Source organism: Myotis nattereri (genome assembly GCF_964212035.1).
Source record: "Myotis nattereri genome assembly, chromosome: 3".
NCBI lineage: Eukaryota > Metazoa > Chordata > Mammalia > Chiroptera > Vespertilionidae > Myotis > Myotis nattereri.
The window spans coordinates 5,971,635-5,985,772 of record NC_138077.1 but is presented as its reverse complement, the minus strand read 5'-3'; the positions used below and the strand labels follow the sequence as shown (position 1 = coordinate 5,985,772).

Here is a 14,138-nt window from a genome sequence, read left to right as displayed (position 1 = left end):
AATTTTAGGGCTCCTCACCCCAGACGATCCGAAAGAAAAGACAAGTTTAACATTTGACATTTAACTCAAATAGCATTTGAGTTGTAGATTCCAAACTAGAAGAGTGGCATTTAAACCCTCCCAGTTTGGCCCGGCTCTGCCCATGCTCTGAAGAGGGCAGTCCGGGAAAAGTGAGGTTTCTCCTCCCCTCAGTGAGGGGAGGGAAAGATGATGGTCCCCGGGGGAAAAGCATCCTCCAGCGTGGGGTGCTGACAGAGCCCCCAGGAGCCCCACGCAGCAGTCCCCCCGGCCCCACGCGCCCCCACAGCCCCTCGGGTCTGCGCTCACCCAGTGCCTGTGTCCTGTTGATTGACAGAGCCGCCGGACCCTCCGGAAATCGAGATCAAAGACGTGAAGGCACGCACAATCACCCTCAGGTGGACCATGGGGTTCGATGGCAACAGCCCCATCACGGGCTATGATATCGAATGCAAAAATAAATCAGGTAAGTCCTGCGTTTCCTCCGGCTTCAGGTCCACTTCGGAACGCCCTTGTGTTGTCCTTGTCCATTGCTATCACTGTGAGAGCAAACCTGGACTCAGCAAACTCAGGGGGCTCTCGGCCCCGGTTTGTCTCTTCTGGGTGAGGTCCCCCACGCTTCCTGGGTGGAGTTTTCATGTCCAGTGCCCCTCCTGGGCGCGGCTCCGCCTCCTTTCGCTCTGAGCCTCATCTTGCATTGTGAGCCACTTGTCACTCTTGCCAGCGACCGGCATGCGGGCAGCTGCTGAGTCCTGGCCACCATCATGGTTTGGGCGGCTGCCCTGCACTTCCCACGTGGACTCTTACCCGCTCACAAAAGAGATGAGGAATTAGAGCGCCATCAGCACGTGCAGGGTTAATAGGATTCAGAAGCCACCCACGCAGCCCTGTTTATCCCTTGGCGGGCACTGTGGATTGCCCTGCCATGGCCACCCGAGCCCAAGAGTGGTGCTTTGAGAAATGGCATTGGGACTTGGAATAAGAATCCGGATTGATGGGAAACGCATGTAGGAAACACAGGCCCGCTCGGCTTGTTCATCCCAGAGAGGCAGCTGGCGTCCTGGGGTGAGGTGACGCCCACAGGGGCCTCTTGAGAGGAGTCACTCCGGCACCAGGGAATGCGACAGGGCCAGTGAGGCCGGGAGATGGGGGCCCTGAGGAACAGAGCCGACGCCTCCTGGGTGGTTAGCACTTCCTCTGCATCTGTGCTGTCTGGGCTTCCTTTCCTCTCTCTTGTCCTGGATGTCTTCTCCACAAGGCCTGGCTTTCTCTCCTTGGGACCAGGGCTCATCTTTATGTGCCATTTCATTGATATTAATGTCTCTCCCCCTCGTACGTCTTCTCTTAAGTCACCTGCCATTTATTTTTTGCGGCACCTTCTCTTTTTACATCATGCTCTTCCGCCTTCAATCTTCTTGACCCAAATGACACTATTTTCTTTTAGCTGGAATATTAGTTGTTCACTTCTATTATGTTCTATTCCCTGATAAGTTAGAGCAAAGGTGGGCTGGAGGCCACATATTGGTCTTACAAGTCCAGAAAGTCTTTTGCACCATGGTGACCTCTGGGCAGAGCAGCCCTCCGAACCTCCATAGTGGAAAGGAGAGCGGGATCATCCCCGGCTCAGAGGTCTGGGTATTTGCTATTGATATATTCATCTGTTAAACATGCCCATATCATTTCTCAGGCTCTGTGTGGGCACTGAGGATATGGCATTGCACATGGCAAGCATGGTCTCTGGCCGCATGGGGCTTAACATCTAGCAGGGAACACAGACTCCCAGTGCAACTCCTACAAGTGTGATGAGCACCACACAAGAGGATCCTGGGGTGTAGGAGTGTGAGCATCCTCTCTGTCCTCCATCTCCAGGGGTTCTGTTCTCTACAACCAACATCATCTCTTGATCCCTCACCCCCAATCAGCACCTGCCCATACTTTCTGAAATAAGAACCATTTACTGACATTCTCCTGATTGGCTGAGGCCCTAACATCCGCAGGTACATATTGTCACCTATTCAATGATAACCCTTCAAACTAGACACGTGCTGACTTTAAAATTAGCTGTGGTTCAAAAATAATTTCTGCAATAAAGGAGCTGAGACTAAAGGATTTCACGTTAGATTTAAGAAATGTATTTGGAAAGCAGCGTTTATACTGGAGACTGGGATGAATTTTTATCTGTATTTTGTTTTTACCACTTCTCATTGGGAGGAGAAGGGATCTTCTTGGCTGAAGATGGTGCTGGTTTTCAAATACCTTTTCTTTATGGTGGAGGGGAGTCCGAACCCTAATTCCTTTTGTTACCTTGTTCAATGAGCGCACAGACGTGGCCTATTCCACTACATGAGCTCTGGCCTCGTCGTCTCCCCTCCGTGATCTCCACCCACAGACCTGGTGTGTTGCCTGGGAGTCCCTGAGCTCAGGAGCCCACACCCCTGTACCCCTCAAATAGACGATGCGCGTGTTGTCGTCCCCCCTCTGATGGCCCTCCCGCCAGGACACTGGGAGCAATGCATTGAGAATTTCACTTTGAGTTGTGACTTTTCTTTCTTTCTTGTTTTACTGATTTTGTTTTTAATTCCTACTTGTGAACTTGCAAAGGCAGAGGGAAAAAAACTCACGTCTCTATCTCTTCTTTTTTGAAAAACAAAACCCAAAAGACTCCTGGGATTCTGCTCAGAGAACCAAAGATGTTTCCCCTCAGCTGAACTCGGCCACCATCATTGATATCCACCCTTCCTCCACCTACAGCATCCGCATGTACGCCAAGAACCGGATTGGCAAGAGTGAGCCCAGCAACGAGCTGTCCATCACCGCAGACGAGGCAGGTGCGTGTGGCTGGCTGGAGGCCCAGGAGCCTGGAGCTGGCTCTGGGGCTCAGGTGGTTAATGCAGGATCAGACCTTTGATGAGAGCGCGCCACAGCTCCACACCCCACCAAAGCACAGACAGTGTACCGCCTCCTGCTTGGGAGGCACTGCCCTTCAAATAGGGCTTCGTTCAAGGTTCTCATACCCAAGACTTAAAAGAAAGACAGATGACACTAGCCACTAGTGCGAGTTAGAGAACCTTGCCATTGTTACACTTCCTTTGTTTGGATACGTGGAATCCAGGTGGACAGAAGATCCATGAGTGTTTATCGTGCCCATGTTCCTGTGCTGTCCAGGTGAGGGAGGGAGGCTTACCTAGGAAATGGCAAGAATATGCTCTGTGTGGGCAGCTGGGGAGATGGTAGTACAGGTTATTTCATTAACTAGGAATGTCAGTGTTTCTATAATAAACTTTTTTGGGTTTTTTTTTTCCTATTACAAAGTATTTCATATTCAGTTTTGAAACCTTAAAAGATAGACATAGCATTTTGAAGAAGGCAAAGTAGGTACCATGATCCTGCCACCTAGAGCTATCTATGAACAGGTGATACCACCTGCTCAATAAATTCTGTAACTGTTTCCTCACCCACACAGGCATGCAGGCACACGCAGGTGTACACACACCCTTCAACACTGTGGTCCACTCGTGGCTACCAGGGGGTGAAATTAAGCGATTTGTACAGGACTGAGCAGTTAGGCAGTGGCCATGAATGCTGACTGACAAGCTAACTCCTAGAAGGAGAGGTGGAAGCAAGCAGCCCTTGAGTTTTCTTGGGGAAGGAAAGGTAAGGAAGCAAAGCCTGGCTTATCTCTTAGGGAGAAAGAGTCTAGCCCCCAAAGCTAGCTTTCCTTTTCCTGCCAACAGTCAGAGGTACTCAGCCACTACCTACTGCTGCGGGGAAGTTGGAAGCTTAGTGTCAGATCCCTGCTTCTCCGTCACCAAGGTTACGGCGATCATTCCCACATGATCAGGAGTCCAACAGGAGGTTTATCTTTCAGGGTTGTCCTTGACTTCCTTCCCACCACCTACTTCTCTGTTGCCCTCATTAATGGCTTTACAACTAGACATCCCTCTTATGTATCTCTTAAGTATCTTTCTACAATTTGTAATGGTACCTTTGCCATTTATTTTACCAATTCTATATTGTTAGGCATGTCAGTCGTGTTCTGGTTTTCATTATTACGAACACCACTGTGATGAACACCCTTGTGGTATATCTTCTGCTATTTTCAAGATTATTTTCTTAGTTTAAATAACAAGAAGTAGGATTTCTGGGTCAGAACAAATGCGAAATTTAACTCTTGATATGGGTAGTCAATGGATTCTCAAGGAAATAGGTTAAAATATACAGTTCTTCCTGAATAGCGATGAGCACTCTTTTCTCAACCCTGGCACATAATGGCGCTTGGAAATTGTTCTTAAGGTGGGGGCAAGGGTGGGGGAGGGGTGCTTTGTGCTTTGCTGTCTGAGGATGAACCATTTCTGATACTTGGTACTCCGCGGATTTCTTACCTGCAAAGTGGACATCATTATGCTTTTCTCCTCCTTAACACGGACATTGGATAAATGGACTAAACGCCAAGCTTTAAAAGTACTTTCCATTTCTCAGAAATAAGTGGGAAAGGAGTATCTGCATGTTCCTGCACAAATGGAATCTTATTTAAATATTTATGTAAGCAACCCACTAACTTCCTGAAATCTCATTACGCTGGATATTTAGGGACAATAAGCTGCCCCCAAAATATAACACAGTGCAGTGCCCCACCTCCCCCTTCCTCTTCACCCCTTTCTAACTGCCCTGTCTCGAGGGCCTTCTCCAGGTAGCTAGCTGTTGCTGGCGGTGCTTTGGGGGCTGCTTTCCGATCGCCATTAGCCATTAGGAAGGCTGGTGTTGTTGCTTTTTATTTCGTTTCCCTGGTGACCTGGGCTGCAGCCAGCAGTTGCCATGGCAACGTTTCTCTCCCAGCCAGGAGGCCAGGTGATCAGCCGCCTGGTCAGCGGTCTGCAAGCAGCTCCCTGGATCTCGGAGGCAGGCGGGCTCAGAGCCCCAGCTGGGCTCCTGGAGCGCCTTGTGGTTTACCAGGTGCCGGCTGCCAGCCTCGCTCCTTCACCGGCAGGTGAGCGGAGGGAGGATGCAAGGGTAGGAGCAGCTTGAGCAAAGCTCCAAAGCACATTCTGTCTTTGTCTTGGTGCCTAGGTTTGCGTGACGGAAATGCAAAGTCATTCACCTCCTATGACTCACATGGAACAGAAGGCAACTACCCTGCTACCCTGACCAAGCACACCCTCACTACAACCACCCCTCTACCTGACCAAGCACACCCTCACTACAACCACCCCGCTCCCTGACCAAGCACACCCTCACTACAACCACCCCGCTCCCTGACCAAGCACACCCTCACTACAACCACCCCGCTCCCTGACCATACACACCCTCACTACAACCACCCCTCTACCTGACCAAGCACACCCTCACTACAACCACCCCGCTCCCTGACCAAGCACACCTTCACTACAACCACCCCACTCCCTGACCATACACACCCTCACTACAACCACCCCGCTCCCTGACCAAGCACACCCTCACTACAACCACCCCTCTACCTGACCAAGCACACCCTCACTACAACCACCCCGCTCCCTGACCAAGCACACCCTCACTACAACCACCCCGCTCCCTGACCATACACACCCTCACTACAACCACCCCGCTCCCTGACCATACACACCCTCACTACAACCACCCCGCTCCCTGACCATACACACCTCAGGACAACCACCCCACTCCCTGACCATACACACCCTTAGGACAACCACCCCACTCCCTGACCATACACACCCTCACTACAACCACCCCGCTCCCTGACCATACACACCCTCACTACAACCACCCTGCTCCCTGACCATACACACCCTTAGGACAACCACCCCACTCCCTGACCATACACACCCTCACTACAACCACCCTACTCCCTGACCATACACACCCTCACTACAACCACCCCGCTCCCTGACCATACACACCCTCACTACAACCACCCCACTCCCTGACCATACACACCCTCACTACAACCACCCTGCTCCCTGACCATATGCACCCTCACTACAACCACCCTGCTCCCTGACCATACACACTCTCACTACAATTACCCTGACCAAGTACACCCTCACTACAATTGCCACAGAGGCTACTAGTTGCTACTGTCACTTCCCAGCAGGGAAGCCCAAAGGTATGGAGATGACCATTCCTCATCCAAACTGCTCCCTTTCCCTAAAAAAAAAGAAAAAAAAGAAAAAAAGAAAACAAAAGTAGCCATCGCGCAGGCAGTGAAAATCGTTGGGTGGAAGCTTCTGGAAACCTACTCATTTTTATGGTAATATAGTTCCCAAGTCTGGAGCCCCTGACACCTCTCACTGCCTTCCTGGCTGGAGAAATGAGTCTGGGAGGTGGGAGGTCTGTGTCCCCCGCCTACTGTATTACTGCTCGCAGCTACGCTGGACTCCATGGTCGTCAGCGGCAGCCTGCCCTTCCCTTCCCCCGCGGCATGCGTGCTCTGTCCCGTCTGGAAGGCCCTCGGACTCTGTCTTCCTGTCTGTACTCTTCTTGAAATGCCAGGTCAAGGAGGCCGCCAGTTCAGAACCTTCTCCAGGCCCCTTGGATGGCACTGTTGCCACCGCCCCTGCCCCCACCCCGCCACCAGCACCGAGTGGGAGTCTTCCTGGCAGCGGCCTCTGAGCGACGTGGTCGCTTCTCACGGCGCCCGGTGCTCCTCACCAGGGAGACTGCTCGGTACACGCGGGAGGATCGCCACAAGCATGCCTTACAGAGCGGTCTGAGAAGAGGAGGAGTGATGAGCAGAGTGTGTGTGTGTGTGTGTGTGTGTGTGTAGGTGGTAGGTCTGTGTCCCCCCACACACACACACTATATTACTACTCACAGTACACTGGACTCCATGGTGTGTGTGTGTGTGTGTGTGTGTAGGTGGTAGGTCTGTGTCCCCCCCCCCCCCACTATATTACTACTCACAGCTACACTGGACTTCATGGTGTGTGTGTGTGTGTGTGTGTGTGTGTGTAGGTGGTAGGTCTGTGTCCCCCCCCCCCACTATATTACTACTCACAGCTACACTGGACTTCATGGTGTGTGTGTGTGTGTGTGTGTGTGTGTGTGTGTGTGTGTAGGTGGTAGGTCTGTGTCCCCCTCCCACTATATTACTACTCACAGCTACACTGGACTCCATGGTGTGTGTGTGTGTGTGTAACTGTTGACAAAAATATATGGTGGATTAAACCCACACTGAAATGTTGAAGGACCTCATAAAGAAAGGAAAGTAGAGAAAGGAGAAGGGTAAGGCTGAAGGGGAGATGAGGAAGGTGGGAGAAAGAAGAAGGCCCGCTCACTGGAGGTCCCACTGGGACCACCAGAAGCATCCGGGCCTGCGGCCGAGACACCCACCTGTCCTGACCGGGGAGCGTGTCCCGGGGCCCTGTCCCCGCAGCTCGCACAGCGGCAGCCTGCAGGTGTGTGGGTGGCTTCTGCCTGTTGCTGTGCAGGTCTTTACAACTCGGTGCCAGTTGTTAAAATCTGGAGACTTCAGGTCGAAATTTACATGTTGAACTTCTCTTGAGTGCCTGTTTGGTAAGGATCAGCTGCAGCTGAGGATAGAGTGGTTCCCCCTTAGGCCAGCCCTGCACCCCAATTAACCATCAGCCCCCCCCTTCTTTCATTTAAGGGGTCACAGACTAGAGCCCATGCACCAAAGTCCACTTACAATTCTTGAGCTAAGAATCGCTTTTACACTTTATATTTTTATTTGTATTGATTTCAGAGAGGAAGAGAAAGGGAGAGAGAGATAGAAACATCAATAATGAGGGAGAATCATTGACCGGCTGCCTCCTGCACTGGGGATTGAGCCTGCAACCCAGGCATGTGACCTTAATCGGAATCAAACCCAGGACCCTTCAGTCCGCAGGCCGATGTTCTATCCACTGAGCCAAACCAGCAAGGGCAGCTTTTACATTTTAAAAAGAAAAGGACGAGGAACAACATGAGACCGCATGGGGCTTGCAAAGCCTAAATACTTACTGTCTTCCCCGCACAGAAAAGGCATGCAGATCCCTAATGTTGGCCTTGCCATGTGGGCATTCAGGTCCCAGGTTCCTGCCGTAGCATCCATTGCAAAGCCCAGTGCAGAGAGAATCACCCCCCTGCCCATGGCATTCCTGTGTCCCGCTGGAAGTAGCCCTGTTCCGGTGCCACAACACTGCGTGTTTTCACGGGAAAGTACACAAACACAGGATCAGTGCTCTACTGCACTTGACCTTGGGGCATAGCCAGGGGCCAGAGGTCACCCTGTCCAGCATCCTCCTCCCGACTCCCCTCTGCAGTGCCGAGCCCCCTGAAGGGGAGAAGCTGAAGCTAAAGTGGAGACTCTGCCAAGTGATAATGAGGTCAGCTCCTAATGGAGCAGAAGTGCACGGATGCACATGCCCTGTTTCTCTGGCGCAGATCGGCCGCTCACATCCGCAGCTGACCCTCACCCAGACCAACTCGCCCATTAGCGGCTGTGCCCTGGCCACCTGCCACTGAGTGCCGTGGCTGAGTTTGGGGTGGCTGATCCCTTCACCGTTTTCATTATGAGTCTGACCTTAGAACGTGGACGTTCAATTAGGCGGGAGCGCCTAAAAAGCACACTGAATTTTCAGATGCCTCAGAGAATGGAAGGTCGGGATTATGGAGGGGTCACCGTGTGGAGTCATCCGGTTGGCATTGGATCCAGCGCTGAGTGAATGGCCTTGGCATCCTTTTTCGTCACATTTCAGAGCAGCGGCAGGTCTAGAAGAAGGGTTTCCTGTGTACTGAGAGGATCTGATGGGGGCTTAAGGAGTAAGATGCCTTACTTAAGGAGTAAGATGTGTTACAATAAACATACGAGTATTGGTGCACATTAGCCCAGGGTGGCATCACTGCTCTGCAAGGAGAGAGTCCGATGCACAGGGTCCACCCACTGAGAACCAGGGACACCCCGACCCCAGCCTTCAGCAGTCTGCTTCCACTGTCGTTTTCCCAGCTTCCACTGGAAATTAAATCACTGACCTCCTCCGTGTTCCTCATGCATGCTGGGTGTACTCCCGCCAGCTCTCCTGGAATGTTCTGGTATATCCTGGAATATTCTGGGATTGTTCTGGAGTGCTCTTCCCCCTCCTTCCATACCTCCTTCAAGTCTTTTCTCAAATAACATCTTTTCAATGAGTCCTATACCCTGACTCTCTTCCCCATTCCAAGTTCAACCCATAGTCCACTCTTGGGCTTGGTCCCCTCCCTCTGTTAACACTTTGCTTTTTAAAAGTAGCATCTGTTACCATCAAACACACCATACAATGTATTGATTTATTTGGTTTATGATCTATTTCCTCCCTCTCACAAGGGTAGGAATAGTTGCTTGTTGTGTTCACTGCTATATCCCAGACACTTAGAACCATATAATAGGTGCTTAATGAATAATAGTTAAATAACTTAGCAATTTATTTGATAAAGCATTATTTAAATGAAGTTATCCTTTCCTCTTCCAGGTGTCAACTCTTCTTGGTTTTATTTTGATTTTTACTGAACAGTCTTGGCCTCCTTTCCCAAGCAAAGAGCACCCCCCTGGGCCGTACTGCCCTAGCAGAGAGCAGCACGTGGTTGTGGGCCTGCAGTTGTCCCTCAACTCATTTTTTTATCCATGTTTGCACACCAGCCCTTGCTTAGTTTAGGGCCTTGCATGTAGCAGAACCTCAATCGAGTGATTCCCCAATAAGGAAACCAGAGATGGGCATCAGGGGGTGATTCCCACTGGGGTCGTTCAGCCAGTGCAGGGGTCCTCAGACTTTTTAATCAGGGGCCAGTTCACTGTCCCTCAGACCGTTGGAGGCCCGACTATAGTTAAAAAAAAAAATACTATGAACAAATGCCTATGCACACTGCACATATCTTATTTTGAAGTAAAAAAACAAAACGGGAACAAATACAATATTTGTATTTGCATGTGGCCCGCGGGCCGTAGTTTGAGGACCCCTGAGCCAGTGGAATGATTGGTTTATCACCAAGATTCCGGGTGAAGCCAGGAGAGACTATTTTGAGGGCAGAGGGGAGCGCTGAGGCTGAGTCTTGGTGTCACTGGTTGGAAGGGGGAGAGAGGACAGTCCACTGAGAGCCACAGAGAGCAGTCAGGGAAGCAGGGAGCCAGGAGCAGGCTCAGCAGGGAGGGAGGCGGAGCCAGCCTGGGTGACCCCAGAGGAAGCAAGAGTGGAGACCTGTGGGACTGGCAGTGCCCAAGCGTCTGCCATCACTGAGTTCCAGCGAAACAGAATTAGTGAACGCTGCCATTTGAACTGTACATTTTGTCTTCATCTATGACTGTTTTACTGATTGAACAGTTTGGGCTTCTGTAGAAATGCAGATTGTTTATTTTGGAAAATCACATTCATTGTTAATTCTTATTTCCAGCCTTCTTCCCCCCTCAGGGAAGAGCTAACTATTCTGTTTTGCTTTGTTTTAAAAAAGAAGAAACTATGCTAGATATATTACAGTGTCCCTCCTTCAAAAACATGTATATAAATTCTTAAATGTCAAGGTCAATACAACTTTCCAATTTAGTTAAATAAATGGATACCTAATTGCTGATCTTCAACACTTTCAGCGTTAGAAATTCAGTCTGCCTTAGACTGTCATTTTACAAAAATTGTTTCTTTGCAATGAGATGAGGGCCCATGAAAAAATTATAGCTCAGGAGCTGTAAGGAAAAACTAAAATTCTGAAAGCAGACTAATTTTTTAATATAAAGTTTTTATTATGATATTTTAGAAACTTAGAATGGAAAATGCAGTGCCAAAATAATCTCTTTCAAATTATATTGGCCACAGCTCCAACCTCTGTCTTAGGTTGTTTACATAACATTATGATAGAAATTTTACTGTCCCATTATATAGAGAAGGGTACTGAGGTACAGAGAAGTTATGTAGCCTGCCTGCAAAAGCAAAACAAAACAAACAAACAAACAAAAACACACACATCTACTAAGTGGTAATGTCCTAATTTGAACTCAGGGAGAAAGATTGAAATGCCCACCAACTTAGCAACCACAGACAGCCTCTGACTTGTGATGGTTCCACTTGTGATTTTTTAAATATGTTTTTGTTGATTTCAGAGAGAGGGAAGGAGAGGGAGAGAGAGAAAGACACATCCATGATGAGAGAGAATCATTGATGAGCTGCCTCCTGTGCACCCCACACTGGGGATTGAGCCTGCAACCCGGGCATGTGACTTGACTAGGAATCCAACCATGACCTCCTGGTTCATGGGTTGATGCCCAACCACTGAACACACTGGCTGGACCGACTTTTGATTTTTTGACTTTATGATGGTGCCAAAGCAACATGCATTCAGTAGAAACCATACTTCCAAGTGAGAATTTTGACCTCTTCCTGGGCTAGCAATATGCTGTATGATACTTTGGCGAGGCTGGGCAGGTGCAGGGAGCCACAGCTCCCAGCCACGCAATCACAAGGGTGAACAACCATAGACTACAGTGTGGTGTTCAACTCATTTCCATTTATGATGTTTTCAACTTTGAGTGGGTTCATTAGGACATAGCCCCTTGGTAAGACGAGAAGCATCTGTGCCTCCTGTTCTTGCTCAAAACTCCTTTCTCTGAAAAAAAGGGAAGCATTTCCCTTGACCTTGCCAGTCTCCAATCTGACCTTCATCTCTACCCTTCCTTTCACTTTCAAATTCTTCACAATGAGCTCACATTCACTACGTCTGCTTTCTTAGCCCCCGATACTCCTCACCCTTCCGCCAAGGGCGCCATGTCCACAGAAATCAACCTAACAACACCTTCCATTCAGAGGGGTCTCTCCCTGCTGACCCCTGGGTCACTGTTTGCTTCTGCTGCTCAGATGACACTTGGCCATAGTCATGTCATCTCACCTGTCCTGGTTAGATCACAAACTCAGGAGGACAGGAATGCTCTACATCCCTTAGTTCTACACAATGTCCTTAGCACACAGTACATATCCAATACATGCTAACTGACTGGAACTGGATGTAATTGGAATCCAAAGGCCATTAGAAATAGGTTGGTGTGAGTTGCACACTTTTGCTTTTTAAGTTTGCTTCTGCCATCTGTGGCCATGGCCCCTAGTTAACAAGAATTTGTAATTGGAAAGTATGAAGAACTAAAGCACATACATGACTCAGGCAGAAGGATCCTGACTTACTTTCTCTCTCTCTCTCTCTCTCTCTCTCTCTCTCTCTCTCTCTCCCTCTCCCTCTCCCTCTCCCTCTCCCTCTCCCTCTCCCTCTCCCCCTCCCCCTCTCCCTCTCTCCCTCTCTCCCTCTCTCCCTCTCTCCCTCTCTCTTGTTCTTTCTTTTTATGCCTCGGTACCTCTGAGTAGCTGGTCGGCCCCAAAGCCATGTCACTAACAGAGACTTCCAAGGGAAAGAGAAGGGCCTTTACTCAGCAGCACCACAGGCAGAGCTTTATGAAAGGAATGTCTTGTTTTACCCGTTAACTTGATCACACTTGAGTTTACTAATCAAGTGGCCGAGGCATGGAGAAGAAGGTGAGGGCAGCCCTGGAGAGTCGCTTTTTCCGGGAGCGGGAGAGCCCTGGGGTACTCAGTGCAGTGACCCTGCCAGATTGGCGTGCCCACAACATGCGTCTTGTGCTGAGCGGCCTGTCTTGGGCCTGTGCCCTGCTGTGTAGGTGCTGGTCCATGTGGAACCCGCTTCTAACGGCCTGTGGGTTTTGGTCTTTCAGCTCCTGATGGCCCACCTCAGGAAGTCCACCTGGAGCCCATCTCGTCTCAGAGCATCAGGGTCACCTGGAAGGTAAACCACACAGACTCTTGCTTTCCCGGCACCGTTTCCATGGAGGCGAGCACCTCTCTCTCATGTTACCTGTTACGATGCCGAGACACTAACATTCAGTTCTGCCAAATTAGGTTAAGAGCCCTTTTCTTAAAATCCAGGATCTGTGTCCACATTCCTCATACTTTTACAGCAAATTCTACATCCACAGAGAGTGACGTGGCTGTGTCTTATTTTTATTCTTTGAATCCTGATTGAGTCCTAAGTGCTGGTCTCCAGACAAATCGTGGGAAGACTGCCTGAATGCATCTCTGATTGCCCCCTAGGGGAGACGGTTTCTAATTGCTTTTCCTAAGTGGCAAATCACGGTGTGTGGCGAGCCCCCTGAGGAGACAAGTCCTCCCTGTGCCACCTGCTAGCTGTGTCCTTGAGCACACCCCCAGCCCCCCCCCCACCACCACCACCACCACCATTTCCTCACCAGCGACTGCACCATCCAGCAGGCTGCATCCCATGCAGTGGTCCCCCAGATGCAGCCGGCAGGTGCAGACTGCTGCTGGCCAGCAGGGGGCGTTGGCCATTGCTGGAAGAGGAAGGAAGCCTGAGCCAAGTGCAGGCAGACAGCTGCTTTGTCTCGCCCAGGGTTCCATAGCAAAGCTCCCAATAAAGCAAGCAGTAGAGTCTTATTCCGGTGCCAGCTCGTCAGAGACTAGCGCCACTCCCCAGGGACCTCACCTGGCGTCACTCACCTGGTGGGTGAAACTGTCTTGGGAATTAGTCACCCCGTAATGTGCTCTTGGAGACAACCACCTTGGGCCAACCCCCACTTTATCTGGGGTGCTGTTGCTGGGTCAAAACTTCTGTGAAGTCACGCTCACGAATCCAGTTCCGGATTTCTCTCATTGCTTGGGTTTTCTCCCTGCCTCTTGCCTCCCCCTTTTTTCTGTCTTCTCACTCAGGGAAGGGGAGGGGGGCCCAGTGAGGTCTTCCAGGCGCACCCCTCCTGTAACCATAAAAACCAAGCCCGTCCTTGTTTTTTCATTGGAAGATGAGCTCTTTCACTCAGTAACCAACATCTGTCTAAAAGGGGATTTTCATTGCAGGGGTGGGTACCCCTTTGTTGTTAACACGAGTCCCTGCAGCAGGCCCCTTTGTGTCAGTGAGTCGCGATGCCAGCGGGCAGCGGGCCACGATGGTTCAGCTGCTCAGACAGTGCGGCCGCGGTGGGGGAAGGGTGTCATTCATCTTTGTGAGCACATCCGCCAGCTGTGAGCATCACACACATGTCATGAAAGGCACTCAGCAAGCCCTAACCCCTCACGCGTCCCGGCCACTCTACAAACGGAACGCTGACTCACTCTGGCTGGATGAAAGGCTGTGAAGTTTCACCCACTCGC

At 50.4% G+C, this 14,138-nt stretch overlaps 1 protein-coding gene across 1 annotated transcript in view; it reads left to right on the top strand.

The window, feature by feature from the left end:
- Positions 1–14,138, top strand: part of DSCAM (DS cell adhesion molecule) — a gene marked incomplete at its 5' end in the record, with an annotated part of 440,423 nt that overhangs the window by 325,589 nt on the left and 100,696 nt on the right. The window contains 3 exons of the mRNA XM_081088248.1: positions 356–484; positions 2,679–2,846; positions 12,692–12,762. Of these exons, the coding sequence (XP_080944374.1) occupies positions 356–484; positions 2,679–2,846; positions 12,692–12,762 (368 nt within the window). The remainder of the gene's footprint in view (positions 1–355; positions 485–2,678; positions 2,847–12,691; positions 12,763–14,138) is intronic.